Source organism: Lipophrys pholis (assembly GCF_963383615.2).
Source record: "Lipophrys pholis genome assembly, chromosome: 5".
Lineage (NCBI taxonomy): Eukaryota > Metazoa > Chordata > Actinopteri > Blenniiformes > Blenniidae > Lipophrys > Lipophrys pholis.
In genome coordinates this window covers 16,561,957-16,586,065 of record NC_137628.1, presented here as the reverse complement: position 1 = coordinate 16,586,065, position 24,109 = coordinate 16,561,957, and the positions used below count along the sequence as shown (strand labels likewise).

General features: G+C 39.7%; 3 protein-coding genes across 4 annotated transcripts; all 3 read right to left on the bottom strand.

The window, feature by feature from the left end:
• Positions 1–277: 277 nt before the first annotated feature.
• Positions 278–11,725, bottom strand: cfap52 (cilia and flagella associated protein 52; the record flags this gene model as incomplete). The annotated part of the gene is made up of 14 exons (XM_080463622.1): positions 278–459; positions 856–967; positions 4,444–4,546; positions 5,780–5,931; positions 6,172–6,317; positions 6,546–6,694; positions 8,230–8,400; positions 8,530–8,630; positions 9,589–9,705; positions 9,940–10,039; positions 10,232–10,360; positions 10,641–10,777; positions 10,908–11,107; positions 11,665–11,725. 14 exons carry the CDS (start codon positions 11,723–11,725, stop codon positions 278–280), a joined length of 1,860 nt encoding a protein of 619 aa, XP_080319748.1.
• Positions 11,726–13,923: 2,198 nt separating this feature from the next.
• On the bottom strand, positions 13,924–17,761 carry LOC308110456 (uncharacterized protein). 2 transcript variants are annotated; one of them, XM_080464747.1, is made up of 3 exons: positions 17,629–17,761; positions 16,454–16,514; positions 13,924–16,155 (listed from the first exon to the last, which is right to left on the bottom strand). In XM_080464747.1, the coding sequence occupies exons 2-3, from the start codon at positions 16,500–16,502 to the stop codon at positions 15,035–15,037; spliced, it is 1,170 nt and encodes a 389-aa protein (XP_080320873.1). In that variant the 5' UTR covers positions 16,503–16,514; positions 17,629–17,761; the 3' UTR covers positions 13,924–15,034. The 2 variants fall into 2 exon arrangements, with proteins under 2 accessions (XP_080320873.1, XP_080320874.1); XM_080464748.1 differs by having other exon boundaries at positions 16,454–16,511; positions 17,629–17,721.
• A 1,007-nt stretch (positions 17,762–18,768) lies between these two features.
• LOC308109234 (TBC1 domain family member 24-like) lies at positions 18,769–22,720 on the bottom strand. Its single transcript, XM_080462673.1, has 11 exons — positions 22,499–22,720; positions 22,201–22,400; positions 21,846–22,107; positions 21,569–21,685; positions 21,060–21,476; positions 20,737–20,976; positions 20,360–20,515; positions 19,800–19,863; positions 19,600–19,698; positions 19,127–19,427; positions 18,769–19,022 (listed from the first exon to the last, which is right to left on the bottom strand). The coding sequence occupies exons 1-11, from the start codon at positions 22,690–22,692 to the stop codon at positions 18,847–18,849; spliced, it is 2,226 nt and encodes a 741-aa protein (XP_080318799.1). The 5' UTR covers positions 22,693–22,720; the 3' UTR covers positions 18,769–18,846.
• Positions 22,721–24,109: the final 1,389 nt, after the last annotated feature.

The following is a 24,109-nucleotide window of genomic DNA, read 5'->3' as shown; positions in this document are numbered from 1 at the left end:
AGATCTTTCTGCTTAAACTGAGTACGTCTTTCCACTGTGGACTCTGAAAGTATTCAGACCTCTCGCAGCTTAATTTAGATTAACTGTAAAATCGAATGAACTCAACCACCTGTAATGAGAAACAACGGTTCACAAAGCAGGCAAAACGCAAGCAAACAAACATGAAATAGTTTTGAATTGAAAATATCACAGCAAAAATGTGATTCCTACTGTATGATTCTAAAATTTGTATTTTGATTTGATTAACTGTCTCATGACAGTCAATATATTCTACTTTTTACTCCACAGAAGGGTGAGGGAACCTCCACTGCATAATAGCTCCGTCCGCGCTGGTGCTGACTAAAATGCGGTTGTTGGAGCAGATCTTGATGCTGGTGATGCTGCCGCCATGAGCAAGCCCAACGTGGGTTACTTGACCCTCTGTGTAGTCCCACACCTTCACCAGCTTGTCATCGCCACCTGGAATGAAAAGGTGGATTATGAGTCAGTACAGAAAATACCTTTTGTCATGTCAGTGATGGAGGTGAAAATGAAGGCCCAACGCCGCGAAAACACACTTGATGACATTCATAAAAACCAAAACTCTTACTATAATATAACATGATAACACAATTTGTTTAGTAATGCAGTTTATTTGAGAGCGCCATCTGAATCTATACTACATAAAAATCTGTCTTGATTTGGTCTCAGTGTATGAGTATGATTAGCAGAGAAACAAGAGCATGTGCAAGAATGATGACTATCTGTATAATAATAACTTTATGCCATGTGCCTGACGTATTTTTTTTTTTGTTAACATTTTTATTTCTTTTTTCATAAGAACACAACAGGCAGCAGCTGTTTAATCGACCATACCTGTCACAAAGTGACTGCCATCCTGTGTGACGTGCAAGCCATTAATGGCTCCAGATTTTGAGGCCTTCAGCTCTCTGATGGCAGAGCCATCAAGCACATCCCAGTAGGCAACCTAGAAAAAGAACCAGCACATTGAATTATTAAAATAAAGTCGTAAGTGTCATACATTGATCCTGTGTACAGACGACATAACGAGGGGGGAGCAATAATATGGTGAGTATGCTTTACGCTGATGTTGTGGAGTCTCTTTTCATTGCGCTCGTTTGAACAGAATTCAATCAAAGTTATCAAGCAAGGTGGAAATAACAGATGAAATCAAGTATGCACCAAAAATGAGACGTAATCTTCTGATCCCTTTGCTGCAGTCTGAGGTATAGCATTAACGTCTACTGACAGTGTTGTTATGCACATTATTTTACAATACAGGGCTTTGTCATCTCATTGCTGACGTGCCAGTGCTTACATCATCCTCTCTATATCACATACTGTATAATTTTCTATTTTGGTAATAGCTCGCGTGACCAGAGATCAGCTTTGTTTCCACATGATTTAAATACTGCATGGAAATGAGCTGGTCTCAGGTTAGATTTCTATCAACCTGCCATGCGTGCCCATTGAAGCCACGTTTGCTGATATGAATGATATTTGATCATCCACAAGCCTCCACAACTCTCAAGGTATCCAGTCTCACAAAAGCCACTTCTTAAGTGAAGTTATTTATAGCTCAGGCAGTAGACACATCAAGAGCAAGAGCAGCCCTTTCTTGTTATTTATATGACCAAGCTGATTACGCCTTAAAAGTGGCTGTAAATATAGGCAGAAATAGATGTGATTAAAATCAGTCTTCTGAGTCACTCTGTATGAATCAACTACTCATGAAAGATTTCACAAAGTAATTCACTGAAATGCTGATAGTGAAACATTTCTACAAACACCCAGCATTTAAAATGCAGTTGGACACATGCTACAGAGATTGCACCTCAAATTAATTGGACATTTAAAAGTTTCATATTTGTTAAATATAAAGTCAATGTTACATCCAGTTGATCAGTGTCTGCTTCACATTCTCTGGAAAACTTCAATAGACAAGGTTTTTCATTTCACTGCACAAACCTATAACACATAACAGGAAGGGGGAGGTAATCTCTCTCACACACACACACACACACACACACACACACACACACACACACACACACACACACACACACACACACACACACACACACACACACACACACACACACACACACACACACACATGCATATCTAATATTGCTGGGTATCCTGAATTGAAAGAGGAAAAAATGTGTTTGGTAAGAAAAGGAATCATATTTGTATTTGTGAAACCAGCAGAATCGTATTCAATCTGCTCTCACAAGCGGCAGGAACATTTCTGTGAGGGCTATTTGAGTCTACACACTCCCTCAGAGTGGTGTATTCATTGGTGGAACGACATGGCAATAGAATAATTGGCAAGAAATAATTTTGCAAAAACATTATTTTAGGAACACAACCAGCCCGAAGTCAGAAAATGGTTCAATTTTGACACCATACATCTGTCTTCTATATGATTTGATTCCAACTCATAGGGTGCAAAAGCTGATCCTCGCTTATGTCCATCACAGTAAAAACACATACAGACATTTGTCTCAAGAGTGCTGACCACTACAACCCTGACCGAAACCAAGTGGAGAGAATAAAAATCATTTATCTAATGTAACTTGCTTTGAATTAATTGGTTTAAAGCTAGAACCTGTCTTTTTGAAAAAGCTTTGCCTCAAACAGTTCTCATTACTCAGAGTAGTGAGGATTGATGAGTCTAAAATGGCATTTTATGTGACAATTCATATACGATGCCAATATAGCAGCGGTAAGTACATATTTTCTTTCCTCCTTCCCTCCTCTGTTATGTCCATTCCCCTCTTCCTCTCTGCCATCACGACCTCACTCCCCGTCCTTGTCTTGTTTCACGAGCTGATTAGAGGCTCCCACCTGTGTGAGGTGTCTTGACCCATCTGTGTTCGCTCCACCCCAGCCTTCGAACCTGGCCCACAGCCTCGACACGAGCCATTGGGAAATTAATTACATGCAGCAAGCGGGGCGAACGAAAACACAAGAGCTATTCTCGGTCCGTATGCCTTCAACAAGATAGACACTCATGCCAATATTTTGTATATTCTCACATCCTAAGCTACAGAGGTGGCAAATAAAGTTTAGTTTTTTTAATAGAAAATGTATGTTCATAACTTAACTTACAAAAGTTCATATCTTGATACATGAGTCCTATTTTAGGATGCAAGTCATTAAGACAACTTTCTCCCAAAACAAAAAAACGACACCACTAATTGGGTGTCCTGCAATCAGCGAGGTGTCCTGCTCCTGTTAAATAACTTGAAAAAAGGGTTTAAGTCAGCATATCGTTACTGCACCGATAGAAATGCCTCATCATCATCATTATTAACACCATGCTCCTTCAGAAGACATCCTATCTCATTAATACAGCGTTTCCTTGACCTTACACCTCTTGTATATATCGCTCCACCTTTCTCTTCTTCAGTTCTGTTCGTTAAGTTTCTGTGAATCTCCTCATACGGGCATGCTGGGGGGGGTAAATAAAGGTTTGGGGTACGAGGAGGAGAGACACAGTGTTGCTATTTGTTGTCTCAGACAGAGTGCCTGTGTCCTGGGATGAGCAGATGGCGTATCTGGCTGGCACTTGGGTGGCATAGGCACATCCGCAGGAAGGCACGAACACCCCAGCCCTCCTCTCTATCTCTCCACACTCGTTTTTTTTTTTTTTCGTTCCTCTGAATGCCTCGCTCTCACTCTCTCCACACTCACACCGCACATCCACAGCACTGTGTTAATCAGCACAGCTTGTCCTCACCTCTCACCGCGCAAGGACGGCAGCAATATGTGTGGAGTGAGTGCAGCCAGGTTCAAGGTGTGTGGATAAAAAGTGCACAGCGAAGGACTCACCTGTTCAATCTGCAACAATGAACTATTGAAATGTAATAATTAGTCTGGAATTCATCAATGTCCATCACAAAATAACCAAATTAAAGTGTGAATCAAAGCCATCACGATGATTAAAATATATTCAATGTGAAAATAATCAAGTCAAATTCAAATAATGTGGACATGTGTGGAGGTCTCGAGCCAGCTGAGTCAAGGTAAAGCATGGCCTGATGAAGTCATCTGGATAAGGTGCAAAATGTCTTTTAAGACACGTGACCAATTCCTGGTGACCTAATTCATTTGCTTTGAGTTGCCTCCTACATGGAGAAATGAGAACTGTGCATAGATATAAAAGTCACCGTGTTCCTCTGTGCTAATGCTGCCAAATCGACAGGCTTTTCTCCTACGCTCACTAAAAGGAGATTACAATAGCAATAAGATAAGCTGGACTCTGAGCGTCTGACTGCTAAGTGCACATATCCTTGAGGGACTTTAATCAATACAGTGATGGTGTCTTTTGGTTTTTTTATTAGTTTTATTTTTAAGTGAAAGCTGAATCTTATGGATTTACGTAAATCAGAAGTATTCTGAGTCATGAAGCAAAGTAATATTTCCACTACAACTCACCTTTAAGTCAGTGCCACAAGTAATAAAGTGATATTCTTCTGGATGGTAGCAGACCACCTTGAACATTGTATTGGCGATCATCCTTTGAAGGCTGACAAATCGCCTACGGTAGGAGGTGCAGGTGACAGAAGATTAAATACAGGACGAGCTTCGAGTGTGTAACAATGACCTCATGAACACGCGTGTCAAAAATTAATCACATGGGCTCTGATTATGACAGTTTTTGTGATTTATTTAAAACAAAAAAAAAAACTTGTCTGGATGATAAAGTGTCACTCAAAATAAACTCAGATGTGTCTAATGATATTTTTTCCCCCAAATCCGCTTCTTTATAATTGTACTGAAAGACAAATCAATGCGACTCCCAATGAGTACAGCCTGAAGGCCCTTTAATTCATAGGCATGTTCATTGAAGAGGAGTCATTATGAAAAAATACAACTAACATTACAGTTTTTAAAAGCTTCATTCTCTTCACAGTGGAAACACAGATTAAAGGATTATATGCTGTCTTTTTAAAGCTTTTTAGTTCTTCCGTACCAGCCAGGAACAGTTGTACAGCTATAACATTTTTCTTCAATTACCATCCAGACCTGAGGACATATGTCTCTATTTTCCACTGTTGCTTCCTCACTGGTGAGGGAATTAGAAAACATGTACAGTACTTTAAGCTGAAAAATGTTATTAATTGATTCAGTAGTATGCCCTGCTACTTCTCTGTAACCTCACTTGCACTTTGCAAAATACAGACGGTAATGGAAAAAACAATAGGCAATATCATGCACTGATTATGCAAGTGAAAAATTGTTAAAGGTCCCATATTGTGCAAAATTCACTTCATAATGGTTTTTTAACAGTAATATGTTTCCCCATAGCCTGCATATGGGGCCCCAGAAGAGAAGAAAGAATCTCATTTGCCTAATTTGTTTGTTCCACATTTTAGTAGATGTGGGCCCGTACAGGCGAATCAGTGATTTTCCCTTCATGACATCAACTGGGGAAATAACCACTCTCTCAGGTAGCGGCTACTCTCTTTGACCCTCCCACAGGTAGATGAGCTCTGCCCTATCTGGTATTTTCTCTCCTTGCAAATGTTATCAAAAAACAGACATGTGGGACGCAGAGTAGACAGACGTAGCTCATTAGCATTTAAAGGTACAGACACAGAAACAGCCTGTTCTCAGTAGAGTGCACCGGAGAGACTTTTAGACTGGATGAAATTCAAGATCAAGGCAGGATTTGGGTCATTTCACCTCTGACACAGTTGAACAACTGTATAATATGAGACCTTTAAGTGTACAAACATCATTCGGGAGTGTCATATCTGCAGCTACTCACACAATATCCCAGACGATGCAGGCGCCGTCAGCGCTGGCGCTGACACACTCGTTGTCGTCACTCTTAATTTTGATACACGTGACGGCGGCTTTGTGCTCCTTCACAGTCTCCAGTAACCGATGGCCATGTGAGTGCAACTCCCAAACACGCACCTGCAATCAGGTAAACTCGGCTCATAAATCCTCACAAGAAAAGCTCCGTGCAAAAATTATACCACAGGTGCTGCTTGCAAAAAGTCTGGCCTCTTTACAGGCATTTATGTGAAACTAAACAAATCAGTGTTGTTGTTTTTTAAAATCAATTTAATTGCCGCTGTTTGTGTCTTCATCTGATGAGCTACACAACTTGTGAAATAGTGTGAGGCTTTTTTTAAATTTTAAATCTCTTCTGACCTGTCCCTCTCCTCCTCCACTGACAATCTTCTTGCAGTTCCTGGTGCCAGCGATGGCTGTCACTCCCATTCGGTGTGCATCATGGATGATGCAGAAGAGTTTTCCACTTTCCGGTCCAAACACACGAATCTTACCATCATTCCATGCTAGAAGAGAATGAAATTGTTTTTTTTGTTGTTGTTTTTTTTTTTACTTGAAAGAGTTGTATTTGAGTGGAAGTATAGGTAATTTAACAAAGGGTGCTCCAAGTTTTTACACTATAAATAAAATATTGATTGTTTTTAAATGTACCGGTAGCTCAATTAAAAGACAACATTCATCGTAGTAAGAAGCTCCAATGTTTGCATGCGTAGAAGTGTTTCCCTCATTCCCACCACTAATGATGCTGTGCCCATCAATCATGAAGTCCAGGGCATTGCAGGTCATGTTGGGTACAGTGATGCGCAGCAGCTCTTTGGGTTTGTCTCTGTGCCACAGTCTGATGTCGTTCTGCGAGCAGGTTGCAAATAATTCTGAAGTTCCACTGGCGAATAAATTAAAAGAAAAGCATAGAGTGTTATGGAAATCGGTTCAATGAATATGTTAGCTGAGGCATTTTGACCTTTGGTTTGACAAAGTGTCAATATAATCATTGACAAGAGGAAAATTGATCCAGTGCTTTACTTGTCTGTGCCTCTTTGGCTAAACAAATATTTTATCTTATTTCCCTTATTTACACACCAGAGTCATTTTCAAAATGACTTTTATCACTTGGATCAAGAAGGCAATTTACTTACTTACTTACTTATTTATCTATCTATCTATCTATCTATCTATCTATCTATCTATCTATCTATCTATCTATCTATCTATCTATCTATCTATCTATCTATCTATCTATCTATCTATCTATCTATCTATCTATCTATCTATCTATCTATCTATCTATCTATCTATCTATCTATCTATCTATCTAACTATTTTATTTATTTGTTTTTATATATATATATATATACTTTTTTTTCTTTTTTTTTATTAATATGTCCAATAGCTAAAACGGGGAAAATGCTAAACTGTTTGGACTTTTTGAAACTAAAACTGAAAGAAAAAATTCAACAAACATGCAAAACTGTTTAGAAAAGAGATGAAATGGCTCAAATGTCCTTCCCTCCTGTAGCATTCATATAACTCCTCCCTGTAAATAGTGATTTGGTTAATTGAATTCTTTCTGTGCTTATATTAGTCACCGTTAAGCCTTGTACGTATTGATATTTACAATTACTTATTTCATTTTTTATCTTATTTGATTTTCAACTTAATTTCTATATATTCTGTGTGGAGCAATGCTTAAAGGAATTTCCATCTGGGAATAATAAATATCTGTATTCTATTGTAAAATGACAAAATTGTCTGAAAAACGCTGGAAAAGAAGCTGAAACTGCTATAAATCAGATATGAAAACATCTTAAAATGTAATGAAACATTTACCATCCTAAACTGTAATTGAAATATCATAATTCCAACCTAAGATGCTGTTTTTGTACACATTTCAACACTACTGTATATAGGAAACTTTAGGAGGTTAAACTTGTGCAGCCCCTGGTAAATCTGATTTGATGGAAAATCACAAAAATGGTTCTCTCGGCCATAAACGTTGCAGAACCCTGAATTAGGTTATAGATATATAATACATCTACGACACGGTTTTCTCAACCTGTAAAGGACATTGATTATGAGTAATGGATATGTCACCCTCTAGTGACAAAAATCATGAACTAAAGTATTTCAATCGAAGTAAACGTGGGTCAAGAAGACATGCGGCTATTTACATTAAAGATTAAAACAGGAGTAATTGTGTTTCTTGTTTTTGCGAACACTATCTTATTTGATTAATAATAAAAACAGCCCATTTGAACTTCAGTTTGGGATATACTGTACATGCCTTGAAAAAACTAAAAACTGAATTTGTCAAGGCCAATGTAACCACTATGGTGGATTCTTACCACAGAATTATTCTGGGTGTTTAATCTTTCTGACTGATGCTCAACTTTTTTTCCTCCACGACTGTCTGAAACTTACAACGGGATGGCCACATCGTTGACAGCATGGTTGTGGCTACTGAAGATGAGTTCCGGTTCAAAGTCCTTAAAAGTGAAGCAGTACAACTCTGCAGACTCTGTTCCAACAAAGAACTTTTGTCCCGTCCCAGTTATCGCAATGGAGGTCACCCCCTGTCCAAGCTCAACTTTCCTAATGTGAAAGACAAAGCGGACAAAAGATTGCTAACAAACATATTATAAATACAATATCAATAAATGGCACGTTACCTAATTCAAGTATTTATGGTGGTTATAAAAAAGATGACATTTCCAAACTTACTTGATCATTTTGAAATTTGTCCCAGAACTTAAAGCAACAGTACCAGAACCGGAGCCGACAAGCAGCTCCCCAGAGGGCAGTGCCCTTATGACCTTGATACCCTAGATAGAGAGGAACAGTCACTTCACTTTGTTCTTAAAAAGGTCTATACTCATCAATATCGGTATTTAGAAGGAAGTATATTCATAAAAATAAGTAAGCCATGACATAACCCATTGCCTTAATGTCAACGGTGCCCTCCTGTGAGCACATCTTCACTGTGCAGTAGAACAGTGATTCCCAACTGGGGGCCCCCGACTCTACAGGGGGTTCCAAAGATTAAGAGGTGGTGACAATGCTTCTTTATCCTTCATTGCTTTGGCAATAAGACTCTATAACACCTCTTTGTGAATAATGCCTGTTGTGTTTTTCTGGCAGTTTTATTATTCTATGCTAATATTGTTGTTTCTTATCCCTGTATATGTCAATAGTTAATATAATTTATTTAAAGTTATCCTGTCATATTGACTATTTTAACTTTTATGCTATTCATTTAATGTTCTTTCTGTGTGGAGCTGTGTACACTTCGGTATGTGGACAGGTGGAGATGGGAATCGAGCCTGCAACCTTTAGATTGGGAGACGAGCAAAAGTAAATTATTCTTTTTTTTTAAAAAGACCTGAAAACTACAATTTCAACATTTTAAAATATCGCAATGACCTGTATGGAAGGAGAAGAATTGGCAAAGCATCAGGGTAAAAAGAAAGGTGAAACTGTCAAAATAGAGCATTACAATGAATATGACTTCATTTAAGTAAAGGACAAAATTAGAGGTGAATGCATTTTTGTGGTTACAAAAAAAGAAAACGGGCACATAACAGTTTGAAATCGTGTAAACTGAAGGGGCACCAGCCCACCAACACCCAGAGAGGGAGGTTTTTTTTTCGTAATTTTACAGGGTGCAGTGAGGGTTGGCTTGCCATGGATAACATTAGAGTCCCATCAAGAAAAAGGCTGGGAACCACTCAGGTAGAGGACATGATAGTCAGTCAGGCAGTAAGTCTTGGGGAGAGGACTTACCACACTGTATCTGTTCTTTTGGGGGCCACAGTCACTCAGGTGTCTGGTGCTCAGGTTGATTTTCATTATGTCACCATTTGTGGTACCACAGAAAATAAACTGATCATTTTCTGGAATCTGTGCATAACATTGAGAATTCAAGCATGAAACAGGTTGCATCCCACTGTCCCAAAACGTACACTATTACTACATTTTAGACCATGCAAAACGAATGAAAACGTCCAGAGAATGTCGTTTGAATATAAAGTGACATACTGATTGTTAGCAGCAGATATATTTCAGAGTTTATTAAGACCTCAATACCACTGAGCAAACATATAATGTGGAAGAAAGCTTCTAATTGTCCCATACCTCAATGCTGTTCACAGTCCTCTTGAGTTTCCCTGTATGACACTCTGTGGGCCTGATCTTTCTGTTGCAGAGGTCCAGCTCCCAGACTCGCAATGTGCCACTGCCGAAAAAAAAGCACTACATTAAAATGATAAATACCAAGACTTGAACATAAAACACATGCTGAAAAGGGCCATCCTTATATTTCATTCACATGCGATACAATATTTACTGCACAGATAAAATTGTAAAGGAGGTGAAATCTAGGCACATGTTTGGTTTTCAGAAAGTCAGCAAACACCGACCCACTCACCATCCAGCAGAAACGAAGATGTTGTCATTCGTGTTTGAGTATCTGACGGAGAGGCAGTGGCCGGCACTCTGAGCAGAAGCTGTGCTCCCACAAATGGCTTCCTTTTTCTCAATATTCCACACAATTATACTGAAAACACACAAGAACACACATTCGTCTTACCGGGTGTATATGTGTAGTTGAATGAATTTACTGTAGTTTCACTTGTAACTGTCCAAACTAGGAATATTGTATTATATGACCGTCATATATTACAGTTATAAGGATTTTATTTTCACAAGTAGCTCGGGTTGTCACTGAAATCTTTCCCAAACAATCAGGAAAGCAACATTCAAAACAAAGTCCCAAGTCAATTGTGGGTTTTGAAACAACTTCACTTCCAGCTGCACTGTCCAACTTTCATGTTTACCTCCCATCGTCTTGACCCCCAAGGGACACCAGGTACTTGTCACCGGGAGAGAAAGCGAGTGATTCCACCTTCGTCTTGTGGAGCAGGAACTCGGCATACACGCTTCTCTTTGCATAGTCCCAAAGGATTATATTAGCCTTGGAGAAATATGGTACCAAATGTTTCAAATATTAAAACAATTTCACATTCCTACAGGACAAAATAAATTTAAATGACTGCGTCCATCCTCAAAATACATTAAAAAAGCATTCAAACTACAATAGAGACCTTGAAGCCCATATAGTTGACCTGTCCAGATGCGATGTACTGTCCACCTTTGGAAACTGAAATACAGGATACGTTGTTTGTGTGTCCATGCAGGAAGTCCTGCTTGCCGGTGCTGATATTCTTCAGAATGACTGTACATCCCAGTGGATAGATCAGGTACTTTTCGTCTGGATGGACCCTCAGGCCAGAACACACGTGTCCTGGGGACGTCACGCAAGACAAATGCAGAAAGTAACACATTATTGATTTTAATAGTAATTTTACGGCAATGACTGTTTAATTCAATCAGTATTGTAATTCCACTCAAACCACTCCCTGACTGATTGAAGTTTAGTATTTTAACATTAAATATGGGCTATCTATACATTTGTTTGCAAATAGAAACAAATCTTTGTACATACTTTCTTTGTATGAGAAATGTGCTTGGAAAGTAGATATTTCCTACAAATTAATTGAAGTACAGCACTTCATTTAATTTAATCAAATGCGGTGACAAGTAAAACAAATACCTCAGGTAGTTTTTGTACTTTTACTTGTAACCTGTAATCGAGTTCAATACAACGTTAGTTGCCCTCCAGAAAAAGTCAGTAATGTTAATTATCGAGTAAATTCAACAAAGAAAAATGCCCGTTGAAATTATTATGTCACTAATATAACATCACAAAAAGCAAAGAAAGAAAAAGAATTTAATTCATTGTATACACGAAGAGCTATTTGACGTTCGAGCAGATGTTTACAGAAGTTAGAGAAAACTGACCGTTGAAGCCAATAACAGCCTCCAACTCCAGTTGCGGGAGGTCTTCTGCGATACCAGCCATAGCCTAAAGTCAACTCAGTGTTAATTTAACTTCATTTACTCGAGTAAATTAAACTTTTTCCTCGGATTAAACGCAGCTGACTTCAGACCGTCCGCTGTAACGAAACAAATGGTCGCTTGGCAACAGCCGGTGGGGGGAGGGATTGGTCAAGGCCTCCGGAGGTGCGTTCAGGACCAGCCGAAAAATACAAACAAAAAAAGAAAAAAACAAAACAAAAAGAACACCAAGTACGTTATTAGTGTACTTAAGCAGAGGGTTCATGTATTTTCAGTTTCAGCACTCATTGTTTTGAGATTACACAAAAGTTGCATTTTAACATGCGTATTAACCTATCATTTTTAACAGGAACGTTCACATGTTTTCATTTGATTTGTATTTAGCAATTTGTATTCATATTAAGTGCACTGATTTCTGCCTAAATGGAAGGAAAAAACAGAAAATAAAATACAGACTTGTCTTTTGTATTCATCAGTGCAATCCATGCATCACAGAAGTAAAAAAGAAGAAAAATTTAAGCTGCAGTAGCATTGAAAGAGTGCTCCCACACCCAAGCACGTTGAACGTGGTGCATGTTGAGGCTTGGTGCATGTCAGAGTGCAATGGACATGTGGGCTAACTATTACATCTAAGTGTCAAAAATATCTAATTCTGTGGATAACACAGCACTCCACAGAGATCCCCCACTGATCAAATACATATATTACTGTGAATTTCTCACAGCTGGAAAATCTAATCTTGCGGGCCGGATTGGTCTCTCTGGCGGTCCTGCTCTGGCCCATGGGCCGTAAATTTGACACTACGTGTTTATCATAACTTTAAATAACAGATGTTTTACATTTTCCCCCAATTATCTATCCTTCATATTTTCAACATTACAGTCCCTCATTTAATGTACTTATATCAAGTAGTTTAAACATTAAGCTTTTGTGAATTCACCTCTGGTTATTTTGGATCTGTCCTCTTGCTGATCAAAAATCTGTATTTTTTTAGTTCAGCTGTGAATCTGCCGGTGGAATCAATGTGTATATTGGTGGAAGATGTAAGAAGAAAAATTAAAGCTGCAAGCAGCATTGAACTGAATAAGATTATTGAATTTGCTGTGAAGTTTAAGTTCCACAGTAATGTTTTAAAACCTTCGTTTTCTGGGGACGTTTTGCATGAACTCAAACATAGATGTTACCTGTTTGATTCTTTGTATTGTGTCAGCTAACTAAATAACATTCACCTCACATGGTTCATTATTGTCCAGATTAAATTCTCTGGTATTCTGAGACATTTTTGTGTGTCCTGATGTGCTTCGTATCCCTACCAATCTCAAGGATGATAACACAAAGTTTTAGGGGCCATGGCACGTGAAAATATACCTCTTACCAATTGGTGGTGCTATGGGTTTGAATGGACAATAGCATATGGATGTGTTCAGGGCAGCACTGTGATGACACACGTGAAGTTTCAGGCAGATCGCAGCAGCATGTAGAGCAGAGTTACACATCACTTCCTGTTTCATGGCGAACCATCAGACATTGGACATTCATTCACGTCCTTTAAGGTTATAGTTACATTTTGATGTTTTCATCAGGTTGTCTGTTGTATATGCTGGCCTGATTTCAGGTCTCTTGCAGGATTGTGTTTCACGCATAATGCAAAATGGCGGGCTTCCTGTTGGGTTTAGATTATGGGTGTCAGTGACATTTTAGTGCGGCTTGACGTGCTGCACGTCTACCTAATTTCTTGTACATAGGGGCAATGTGTTAAACAAGTTGCTCATTTAGATGTTACAAACGTGAAAAGAACATAGGGGGCGCTATGGATCCATTTTGCCAGACACTAGTGCAATGACCATAAAATTCTAAATGGTTCATATCTTCTGACTTATGTGACAATTTTCATGGTTTGAGCATGTAGAGGCCGTCAGAAATACTGGAGTCAATGCAGTAGAAGAAGAAAGTAAAATTCTAAGAATCTCTTGCATTCCACTAGGGTCTCACCCAGCTCTGCTCGGACCCAAATCACATCAGTGTATTAGCGTTCAATGGCTTTACATAATATTTGAAGTCAGCCGCATAAAAAACAGAAAAAAGAAAAAAAAAATGCCATTCAAAGTAAGTTTTTCTTAAATGCTTTGAGTTTGTTTAGTTCATTTTCACTTGGATAAAGACTCTGCATGTCCACACAATGTATATGCACTTCATCCTCGTGTGTGCCATGGCGTTGCACTTATATCTTTATTGTACACTCACTTTTACAAGCAGAAAACATGTAGCAGGATTGTTTGCGACACACTATCAGACCTTATACAAAACAAAGAACATCGAACCACATTTCTTAAAAATGCCTGTGATACACATTGAATTATAATACATACAATGGGGGTTTCAAAATGTATTTACTGTGAGTAAATTCCAAAGTATGTAGGAAATGACATAATCAGATTAAATAAGTATACCATACTTATGCTGTACATCTCAATAAAAAAAGGAATTGCAACGTAATTGTTTTTAGGAAATCTTTTTTTTGATTCCTACCAACATGATTCCAACCAGAGAAGAATGGCTCCTGCACGAGGTGCTTCAAATACCTGCTTTCCAACCGTAATGCCACTTTATTGGTGGATGACCGGAAGCACTTTCGTAGTATACTTCCATGGAAAGGAAAAAAAGATGTTTTCTGCTTCTTTTAGGCAGAAAAATGTGTTGTTCGATTATCTTCATCTTAAAATAACAGCATTACCCCACCGTCTGTCCAATAGGAGCTCTAACTTACTCTAATGTGTAAAAGGCAGAGGAACAGATTAATGCAGAATATCAAAATGATGCAAGTCAAAGGAAAAGGGTCTATTATGATTTATTTTAGGCATCTAATACAATTTTAAGAACCCAAAAATTTAAAGGCTTTTTGGCAGTGCAACTTTCTTATTTGGCTTCTAAGGTTTGTGCCAAGTGCTTTGTCACAAAAATCACAAATACGGGATCATCTTCGGCTCAATCCAAACCTGTCAGGAAGACATGAGCAAACTCACGTCCTGTAGCGAGCTCAGACATTTCAGCATTACACACAGTTTGATTTTTGAAGCTTTGTCATTTACCATTATTGTCATTATTGACAATATATATAAATAAATAAATAAATTGCAGAGTGAAAAAGGCTCTTCTGTACCTTGAGTGTATGGCTGATAATTTTGTTACAATCTAAAAAGCAAGGAATCAGGTAAAGTGTGTGTGTGTGTGTGTGTGTGTGGGGGTGGGGGGGGGGGGGGGGGGGGGGGGTATCTGGTTATGGGATGGCATGTTCCTTTTGTCAAGATATACTTTAAGTGCTGGGCGTCTCGGAGGCTCCTTCAAAACCTAACAGGTCTTCAGCAGTTTCCATGGACATCTGTCTGTGTGCGTGTGACCTGCGGTGTCTGCTGAGCGAGTGACTCCATGAAAACCTGCGACCACAGGTGAGGCACAGGTAGGGTCTTTCCCCCGTGTGCGTCCGCTGATGCTTCGTCAGCGACTTGTACCGCGTGAAGCTCGCCCCGCAGTCATTGCAGATATAGTTCTCCGACTTAATATGAACGTTTTGTTCATGCTCCTTCATGTTGCCCAGCTGCGAGAAGCCTTTACCACACACGGGGCAAAGATGGGGTTTCTCCCCAGAGTGGGTCAAGCCGTGGATATTCAGGTCCTGGCGGGAGTAAAACCCTTTCCCGCAGATGAGGCATTTGAAGGGCCTTTCCCCGGTGTGGCTCCTCATGTGTCTCTTCAGCCCCTCGGAGCGGGAGAAGCAGCTCTCGCACACGGAGCATTTGAACGGTTTCTCTCCTGTGTGTGAGCGGAAGTGTCGGCGAAGCTCTGAGGCCTTGAAGAAACACATCCCGCAGTCTGGGCAGCAGTGGGGCTTTTCCGGCTGCTCCTCGTGCGTCTTTTCGTGCGCTTTGCAGTGACCCGCTTCGGAGAATCCCTTCCCGCAGACCGAGCAGACGAAAGGCCTCTCGCCGGTGTGCATGCGCTTGTGGCGGACCAGTTTGTTGAGTTTACTGAAGGTCTTCATGCAGTATGAGCACTGGTGGAGCACTTTGGGTTTCTTCGAGTGCGTGCGTTTATGCCTCTCCAACTTGGAAGGCCGATTGAAAATTTTCCCACAGTCGGGGCAGGGGTGCTGGTTGGACCTGTTGTGGCAGTTCTGGTGTCGGATCAGCTTCTCCTCTTGCGTGAAGCTCTTGTCGCAGTGCTGACACTGATAGACAATCTTCGGCTTCCTCGTGTGGACAGGCTTGTGTCGCTCCAGCTTTGACGGCCTGTTGAACACCTTGCCACAGTCAGAGCAGGGGAAACACTTGTCTGAGATTTTGCGGGAAGGGCGAGTGGAGTTCTCGGGCTCAGTGAGAGTCAACGCATCCTTGGAATCTGACTCTGATCCCATCATCACCATGACGATGTCTGGATCTGAGGAATAATCACATTGAACAGAATTACTTTAATAGTGGATTGAAAGGACGGACTAAACAGACTATTAACTTTTTTTCACTTGACACACAAAAAAGACCTTTGTGGTCCTTTGTCACTGTAAATACATAGTTATTGACCTTATCTGTGTGCACATTTAATCCCCCGGTATCAGTGGTCTCATCAATTTTAATTGTAAGAGAAACCTCCCTTCATTTACTGGAAAATGCAACAAATGCTCTGTTGAAGCAAACAAAAGAAAAAACAAAGAAAGCGCATTCAAAAACAAAACACATACCTTCATCAGAGGATTCTGTTTTAATGACAGGTGTGATTTCTGGACCCATGGTTGTATCCTACTGAAAAACAACACATAAACAAAACTTAAAACCAGGAAATAATGCTCTATCATTTATTATTAAGAAAACACAAATCACAAACAAACACAAAGAATTATTAAAATCACAAGCAAATAATTAGTATACAGCCTGCTTCACATGATCAGTCTGAACCATTCAATTGGTGGTAGATGTTCAGATGACTAGTTGACTGTCCAGATGATGTTTGGAATGCCGAAAGGGTGAGACAGGAACCCAAACTTGAAAATTTGGGGCTGCCTTGTTTTTAATTGTTAGTATAATCCATTTAGCTTTGCAGAAGCATCAGATAGTGAGGGATACATTTGTAAAATCACATTTTGATAGAGGCAACAGCAGGACACCAATTACACACTCCCAACAAACTGTTGTTGTGTATAAAGAGGAGTTCAACATAATAGTGTTTCATTTATATGTGGCAGACTGATTGTCTTTTTTAGTATCGCAGTATTTTGATTTCTTGGCAGAGCTTATGCAGAGATTGGACATATTGTGACATTGTACTGCACTTTTCAAGCCACCAACAGCAGATCACGACATAAAGGTTCGTGTCAACATGTCAGTAAACAGTGTCAGTTAAGACATCCGTTATAAATCTCATACATGCACGAAGCAGATCTTTGACTTTCGTCATATGCATCATCTAAATTTACTATTAAAAATGCTCCGTTAAGCAGCCAAGTGTCTAACCATAATCACCAACAAGTCGTGCCTTATCCACCGAGGGAGAAGATGATGAAGACCAAACATTGCCAGACCTTTAAAGTTGTCAGACAGACAATAGTTGAGCTCCATCTGCATTCAAAAGTGCCACTGTGCTTAAGAGATGGACGCAACATCTGCGCCTCCATATGCCTGTGCAAGAAACTGCATTTAGCATTTAGGACTACGTGTCCCAACACAGAAACCGAGGCGTCCGTGTGAGACATTGCGGTGCAAGTTATGGGCTTTAAACCGGAGGAGCGTTAGAAATGTGCTAAACTAGGACACACGGATACAAACAACGCTCGCTAGCTGCTTTAGCTAAAGCTAACACTGCCGCATTAGCCGCACACGTCGCACAAGACTCCGTAGGGCGTGTAACAATCAGTCCCACCTCTCTAATAGTCCTCAAAAAGAGACGGCTGTCAGTATTTTCTGTGCGCAGCCCTTATTAAATCACGCTCCGTGCATTGTAAAGGCTTCTGGTCGCATCGGCGAGCTAAACTGGCGACACCGCTGAGGGGTGGATGTACGCGTTCCCTCTGTGATGCCTTCACGTTCACCGTGTAACATTTGACTCCGACGTTCTGGAACTCCCGTGAATGAATTGTGAAGTTATGTTGCTGTTCCTCTAAAGAACTGTATCTGCACTGCTGAAATAATATCTTCTGTATTCTTTTCCATTGATGTTTCTTTTCCCCATCTATCTATCTTTTTAGTTAAAATACTATCCCTGTGATTAGCAAATGTCCCATCATTACATGAACGCAGCGCATGTTTTTAATAAAACTTAATTCGACCAAAAACCCATGATAAGGAGTTTTTGTCTTTATCTTTGCCCAAAATCCACTGCCGGAGCACAGATGTGGCAGGAAAAACAACAGCCAATTGTATTGTAGCGTAATGTATTGATCATTTTATTAATAAGAGTAAAGTTGCTCACATTCATTTCACTCAATACTGTCTACAACTGTGTCTGTTTGTTTTGATACATTGAAAGGACAAACAACTGATAATTATAAAGTTTGCATCATATTTGCATATTAAAATATTGCAGATAGCCAGACATCAAAGTGATGTGTAGAGACAGTATATGCATGTCCAACCACATTAAGGAAGGTAAATCCTCACAGTTGTAAAATTTGTTTCTGCAATGCAGTCATATGCAGCATGGATAATCAAAAATTATACAATTTCTTTCATATAATTTATGAAGAAGTGCCTCAGTGCTCCCAGAGCATCTATCCCACCAATTCATAATTGTACATTTTTTTGCACCACATACATATGTCCTACCTTTCTTTTGGTGATTAGAAGATGTCTTTTTTGGGTCTAATTTACATAATTATTGAAAACGTCCATGAGAAAGACATTCTTATTTAAGTGGCCAATAATATTCAATAGATGGACTATAATAAGCTTCAAATACCCTCCAAATTTAATAGGTTCAGTGAATTGTCACTCTGATGCTTTAATCTGTTCTATGAACATGCAAAAAGATATATATAATATATATATAATATATATCTGAAATACACAGAAAATTTATATTCACTTTAATAGTATAATGGAAAACTGATTCACATATTTACAAGGTTGCTCTCATTTTATTTCACTGGGAGGGAAAACAGTGAGAGAAGGAAATGGAGTTCTGGATGCCCCACACTTCCAAAGACTGAATCTTGAAATGACCCTTGCAGAGAGGAATGTTCTTGAACGTGCCACAAGGCTCTGTGTAGCCACCCTCCAGATCTGCCTGCAGGCAGAGTGCGTGGCCCCCATCACCACCTGCAAGAGAGGATGTACATCAGCACTGCTCGTTGTTGTGAGATCAGCCGACAATCTACTGACGTCAAACATTATTTCTTCTGGCAATATGTGACGTGACGCACCGATAACAAGCTGACCGTCATTGCCTGCTATAAACATGGAGGCTTCTTGCTCCTTATATCTCTTGGGCTCCTTTGCTGACATGGGCTCATCTGAAGGTGCAGTGAAGGGGACTGTCAGGTAGCTGGGATTCTGGGGTGTCCCGGCAGGACAGGTGAGAGTTGTGGCAGAAACACTAAGGGTATTGCCACTGTTCAGAATCTGAGAGGATGCATCAATGCTGGATTGATTCTGCTGTGGAGAAGGCCTTCGGGTCATGATGTTGACCACCGTCTGCTGGTAACGCTCCATGTTTGGGCGCAGCTGAAAGAGTAATGGCATATCTCATTCCACAAAGGCTGACCGTGTCAGAGGAAGTGCAATACAATGTATGTATGCAATGTAACCATTGATAAAGTTGACATAAAGTTAATTAAAAAAAAACCATTCACAGTCAGCATATTAAAAGAAGGAATAAAACTCAAACATGACTCACAGTGAAAACAAAACACTCCCCGGTTCCAAAGTATGTACATTCATTGCAGTCATGTTTTCTTCTTTCTATCAAGTCAGTTGACAGGAAAGCACCACACACCTGAATAGCAATAAAGCATAAATAACAAATATATTTTTTTACATTCAGCGCTGAGTAAACAATGAGTTATCACTATATGGCACGTTATAATCTTTTCTTACCTCCTCGTCCAAAGTTTTTATTATCAAGACCACGGGTTCATGTCCCTCCACATTTGAGTAGAATCTATATGTTAGAAAAGAAAGATAAATAAATGTTGATTTTAAATGTCATGTAAATGTGATTCAGGCTTGGTTCTATTTTTTTGTAGCACAATGAACAGTCTTCAAATCTCCCGAGAGTAAAATAATGTTTTCTATCACATTAAGGGGAAAGGTAAACATATAAGGTAATATAAAACCTTTCAAGTGATACTTATTCTAAATAAATTCAGAAAATTGCCATCTATTGGCAGGTACTAAATAGGAAGTTATGTAATTTGTTGTGTGTGAACTGTGACACCCAACAGAGTGAACTTGATGATGGTGAAAACATTGGAAGTGCTGCGGCTCTCTGTTACATAAAAATGTTATCTTTTACTTTATTTGACAGTAAACAAACTACTACACTGAGTGAACGCATCTGACAAAATACAGCCCAGCAGATATGTAACACATATTAAACTCGGTTTGTAAACTAAAGCTTTTCACTGGGATTCCAGTATTAGATAAAAGTAACTTACGAAGCAAGGCTTCTTCCATGTTCAGCTGTACTGAACAACCTAATGGGACTGAAAAGTGCGAAGCGTTCAGGTATCCAGGCCCAGACCACTCTCATCTCCGTCCCCGTGACAACACTGGAGCTGAAGTTCTCAAAGTCGACTGTCTCCACCGACTGCCTGTACGTACATCAGGAGGAACAATTATTTAAGAAACAAAATTAAAAGGAAACGACAACACTTGGAACAACATAGTCAACATGCTTATATTATCATTTCATTATGCCAGTCCTCAAATGAAAAAGTGTATTTTCAAGGTGTTTGGCAGTTTATTGCATCAAATGTCCTCGCTATATGTCATGCATTGTTGAACGTGTCTTTGATCATGTCAGTGAACCTACCTTTTCTGGTGTATGCTGACACCTTTTTGCATGAGGGAGTCCTTATTGGCGTTGAAAAGGAGGTTCAGCTCTCTCCGTGTAGCCATCGGTATCATAAAGGCTCGCTCCAGGAGCTTCTCCGCTGTGCAATGACGGACAACATTCTGCACAAATCTTTTCATGTCCGTCCTGAAGTCCTCCACGTCCGCCACTCGAGATGACACTGACACTTTGTAAAGGCCGAGCAGAGTCAGCGCCACCCTGCAAAACAATAAAATGCATTTTGAGTGACGTTTCTTCCTTGTTTATTAAGAATGAATGAAGTGGAAAATGCAACAACAAACCTGTAGAGGACCTTGTAGCCCTCCAACAAGTAGACATCCAGAACCCTAATGGCGTACGTGAACGGCAGGTCGGCAAATATCCACATGATCCAGTCAGAATAAAACTCAAACAGGTTCTGGTGGGAGCCGGCAATGAGCTTCCGGATGCCTCTGCAGCACTTATTAGCAAGATCTCCAAAGGTCATGCAGGAAGCACGGTAGGTGAGGAAGGTCTGGTCGATGTAACGCTTGTTGGGGTCATTGTAGCCGATCAGACGAGAAACACTGTAGAAACACTCAGCTTCATCCTGGCTGAAGTGGAGGAGGAGGGAGACCAGGGCAGGTAGGATGGGGCAGAAGTTCATGTCTGGGAAGGATTTGCCGAGGCAAAGGAGGATCCTTCTGACAGAATTCAGGCCTGCTTTGTTGAGGCAGTATCTGGATTTGAAAGAGAAAAAGGAGGACCTCACTTGATACACAAATATTCAAATGTCTCTGACACTTGAACATGTTTTCTTAAATAAAACTACCTTGGTATCTCGCCGTCCTCCATATATTCTGGGACTGGGTGGTTGCTGATTTTCTGTTCTCCAAATATTTTCTTGGCCAGTTCATAGTAAATGTCTCTGTCTGGAGCGGCTGTCCTGCTGCAGATTCAACATCAACCATATTCATTTGGCATGGTACAATTAAATGAAATATTCACGGTGGTCCTAAAAAATTTTTTCATCAAAACTAAAAATACTTGTTTTAATAGCATAACACACAAATGGAATATATATGATATTCAATAGTAAACTTTTTAACCTGGAGTTGATGCTGTGGATGATGTGACAGTAAGCTTTGGCCCTCAGTGTGTGCGGCATGGCCCAGAATCCTTCTCGGCCCATTTTTTTCATCTGGTAGTGAGCGCTGCTCAGGATCTGTTGGTATTTTTCCGCGGCCTCAGGATCGATCTTTTCCCAGTCTACAAACTGCCCATACTTCATCCCAGAGTTTGAACTAATTTCCCAGTCGTCTGATTCAGAGATGGTCATCATGGACACTGACTTCAGACTTCCTCTACTGCCTGAGGAAGAGATGCATACACATATTAGATGGCGATTATATTACCCCTGAACAATTCGGACGACAAAAAAAAAAAAAATCATGATTTGACTACCATTAAGATCCCTTGTGAGTGAAAGCTTGTTTTGTTTGGACTTGGACTTCTTAAAGGTTATTGGAACAGGAGATGCATTCTCTTGTTTTTCCTCCTTTTTGGTCACTTGATACTTGAGTGGCGAGCTTCCTTCCTCATTCGACTTTGAAATATTTCCCATGTCAGAGTACCCGTCTGATGTCTCATAATTGTAAAATGACCTGGGGAGCATTTCATTCCAAGTTATTTTAGGCCCTTATGTTATTCATTGTATGCATATTTGTATGAACATTAATCTATAAACAACATCAACACCTACCTGGAGCGTGGTCGGAGGAAAGTTTCCTCTTTTTCTGTCTTCCCACCATTATTCTTCTCCTCTGCGCTGTAACAGGACTGAGATCTTTGTCTGGATCTGCTTCTTGCCATTGAGCTCAGGTCTTGGCCAGAAGACGTGAGAGAGTTAAAGTTTCCACAAGTGGAGAACTCCGGTATTCTCGAAATCTGAATCATTCTTTGCTTCAAAAGCTGGATGGCTGTTGTTGCCAGCTGCATGGAGGGTCAGGGCCTTTTATAAACCCTGAGGCTTTGGTCATGTGGGTTGGGTGCAGGTTGTTTATGGTAATTCAAGCAATGGAAGTGTAAAGTTCCACTTATTTTCCAGTTGAACTTTGGCGGCATGCAGTGTCTGATTCTGAGAAGTTAAGTGTGTTGAGACAGCAGTCACCGCATAGTCAAAACAAAACATGTCGATGGGAAAATGTCAAAATTGAATTGAATTGATTTGAATTCAAATAAATCATTATTCATTTGATCAATTGTCTGAAAAACATTTGTAACTGCAATATATGTAAATGTTCAAATCTATTCATATCATGGAGAAATTATTGTTAAGTACCTTTTCAATTGACGGAAATTTTGAGATGTTTGTGAGATTTTCATTCTGACAACAACATTCGATTAAGAATACACTTTTCATGGGTCAGAAATTGTTCTGTGGCAGATGTTGCTTTTTCTCTGAAATTTGCTTTGTGTGTATCAAAATGCCAATGGCATCATTTCCAAGAATTCTTCAAAACGCTATTATTTGACACAACATTCATATGTTTTCCTCTAAACACAACCATTGTTTGGTTATGAAACATAAAACTCATATGTGGGCACCACATATAATGGAGTTGAACAACAAACTCTGCAGCCTTTCTGAGTGAAGAAGGCGCGCTTGCATGCTTCCATATTTATTAGAAGGCTGAATGATTAGTTGTATATATACCTGTAAGAAGATGCATAATTCATCCAGACAGAGTGGTAGCCTATTCAGTGGCCTGGTATTGTAGTGTGAAACTTGACATATCTAAGATGTGGGCTGATGCAATTTCACCCTTGACAATCATTTCTGATAATTTCACTTAACCCAAAATAAACTATATAATTATAACCTCATCTGTTTAAAGTGTTCTTGATTTTTTTTTTAACCACTTTGAGTTATCGTTTGTTCTATAATTTCATCCAAAGCATGCATACCTTGGGACTGTGGGTAGAAATCAGAGTGCCAAGAAAATAAATCTCACACAAGCACAGGACAACATCCAACCCTTTCTGTGAAACACAAGGACTGACCTCCATTTCTCCACCCGAGGACTTATTTAGATTGGAGCCTACTTATGTTTTCTGGGAATTCTCAGCTGTTTTTCATGTTACAGTACTTATATAGAACTTTTAAATTGGACTGACATTTTGACACCAACAACTCAGAGTCAGTCATTCAACCTGTACATACAGAGCCACCTTATATGTCTATGTTGTATTGTGTATTAAAAAAAGTTTGACATAGCCATAGTGTAGCTGTAACTGTGAGAATTAGGACAGCCACTATTTCGATGGGTATTGACCCTTGTTATACATACAGCCCCTTTAATACCAGTTAGCA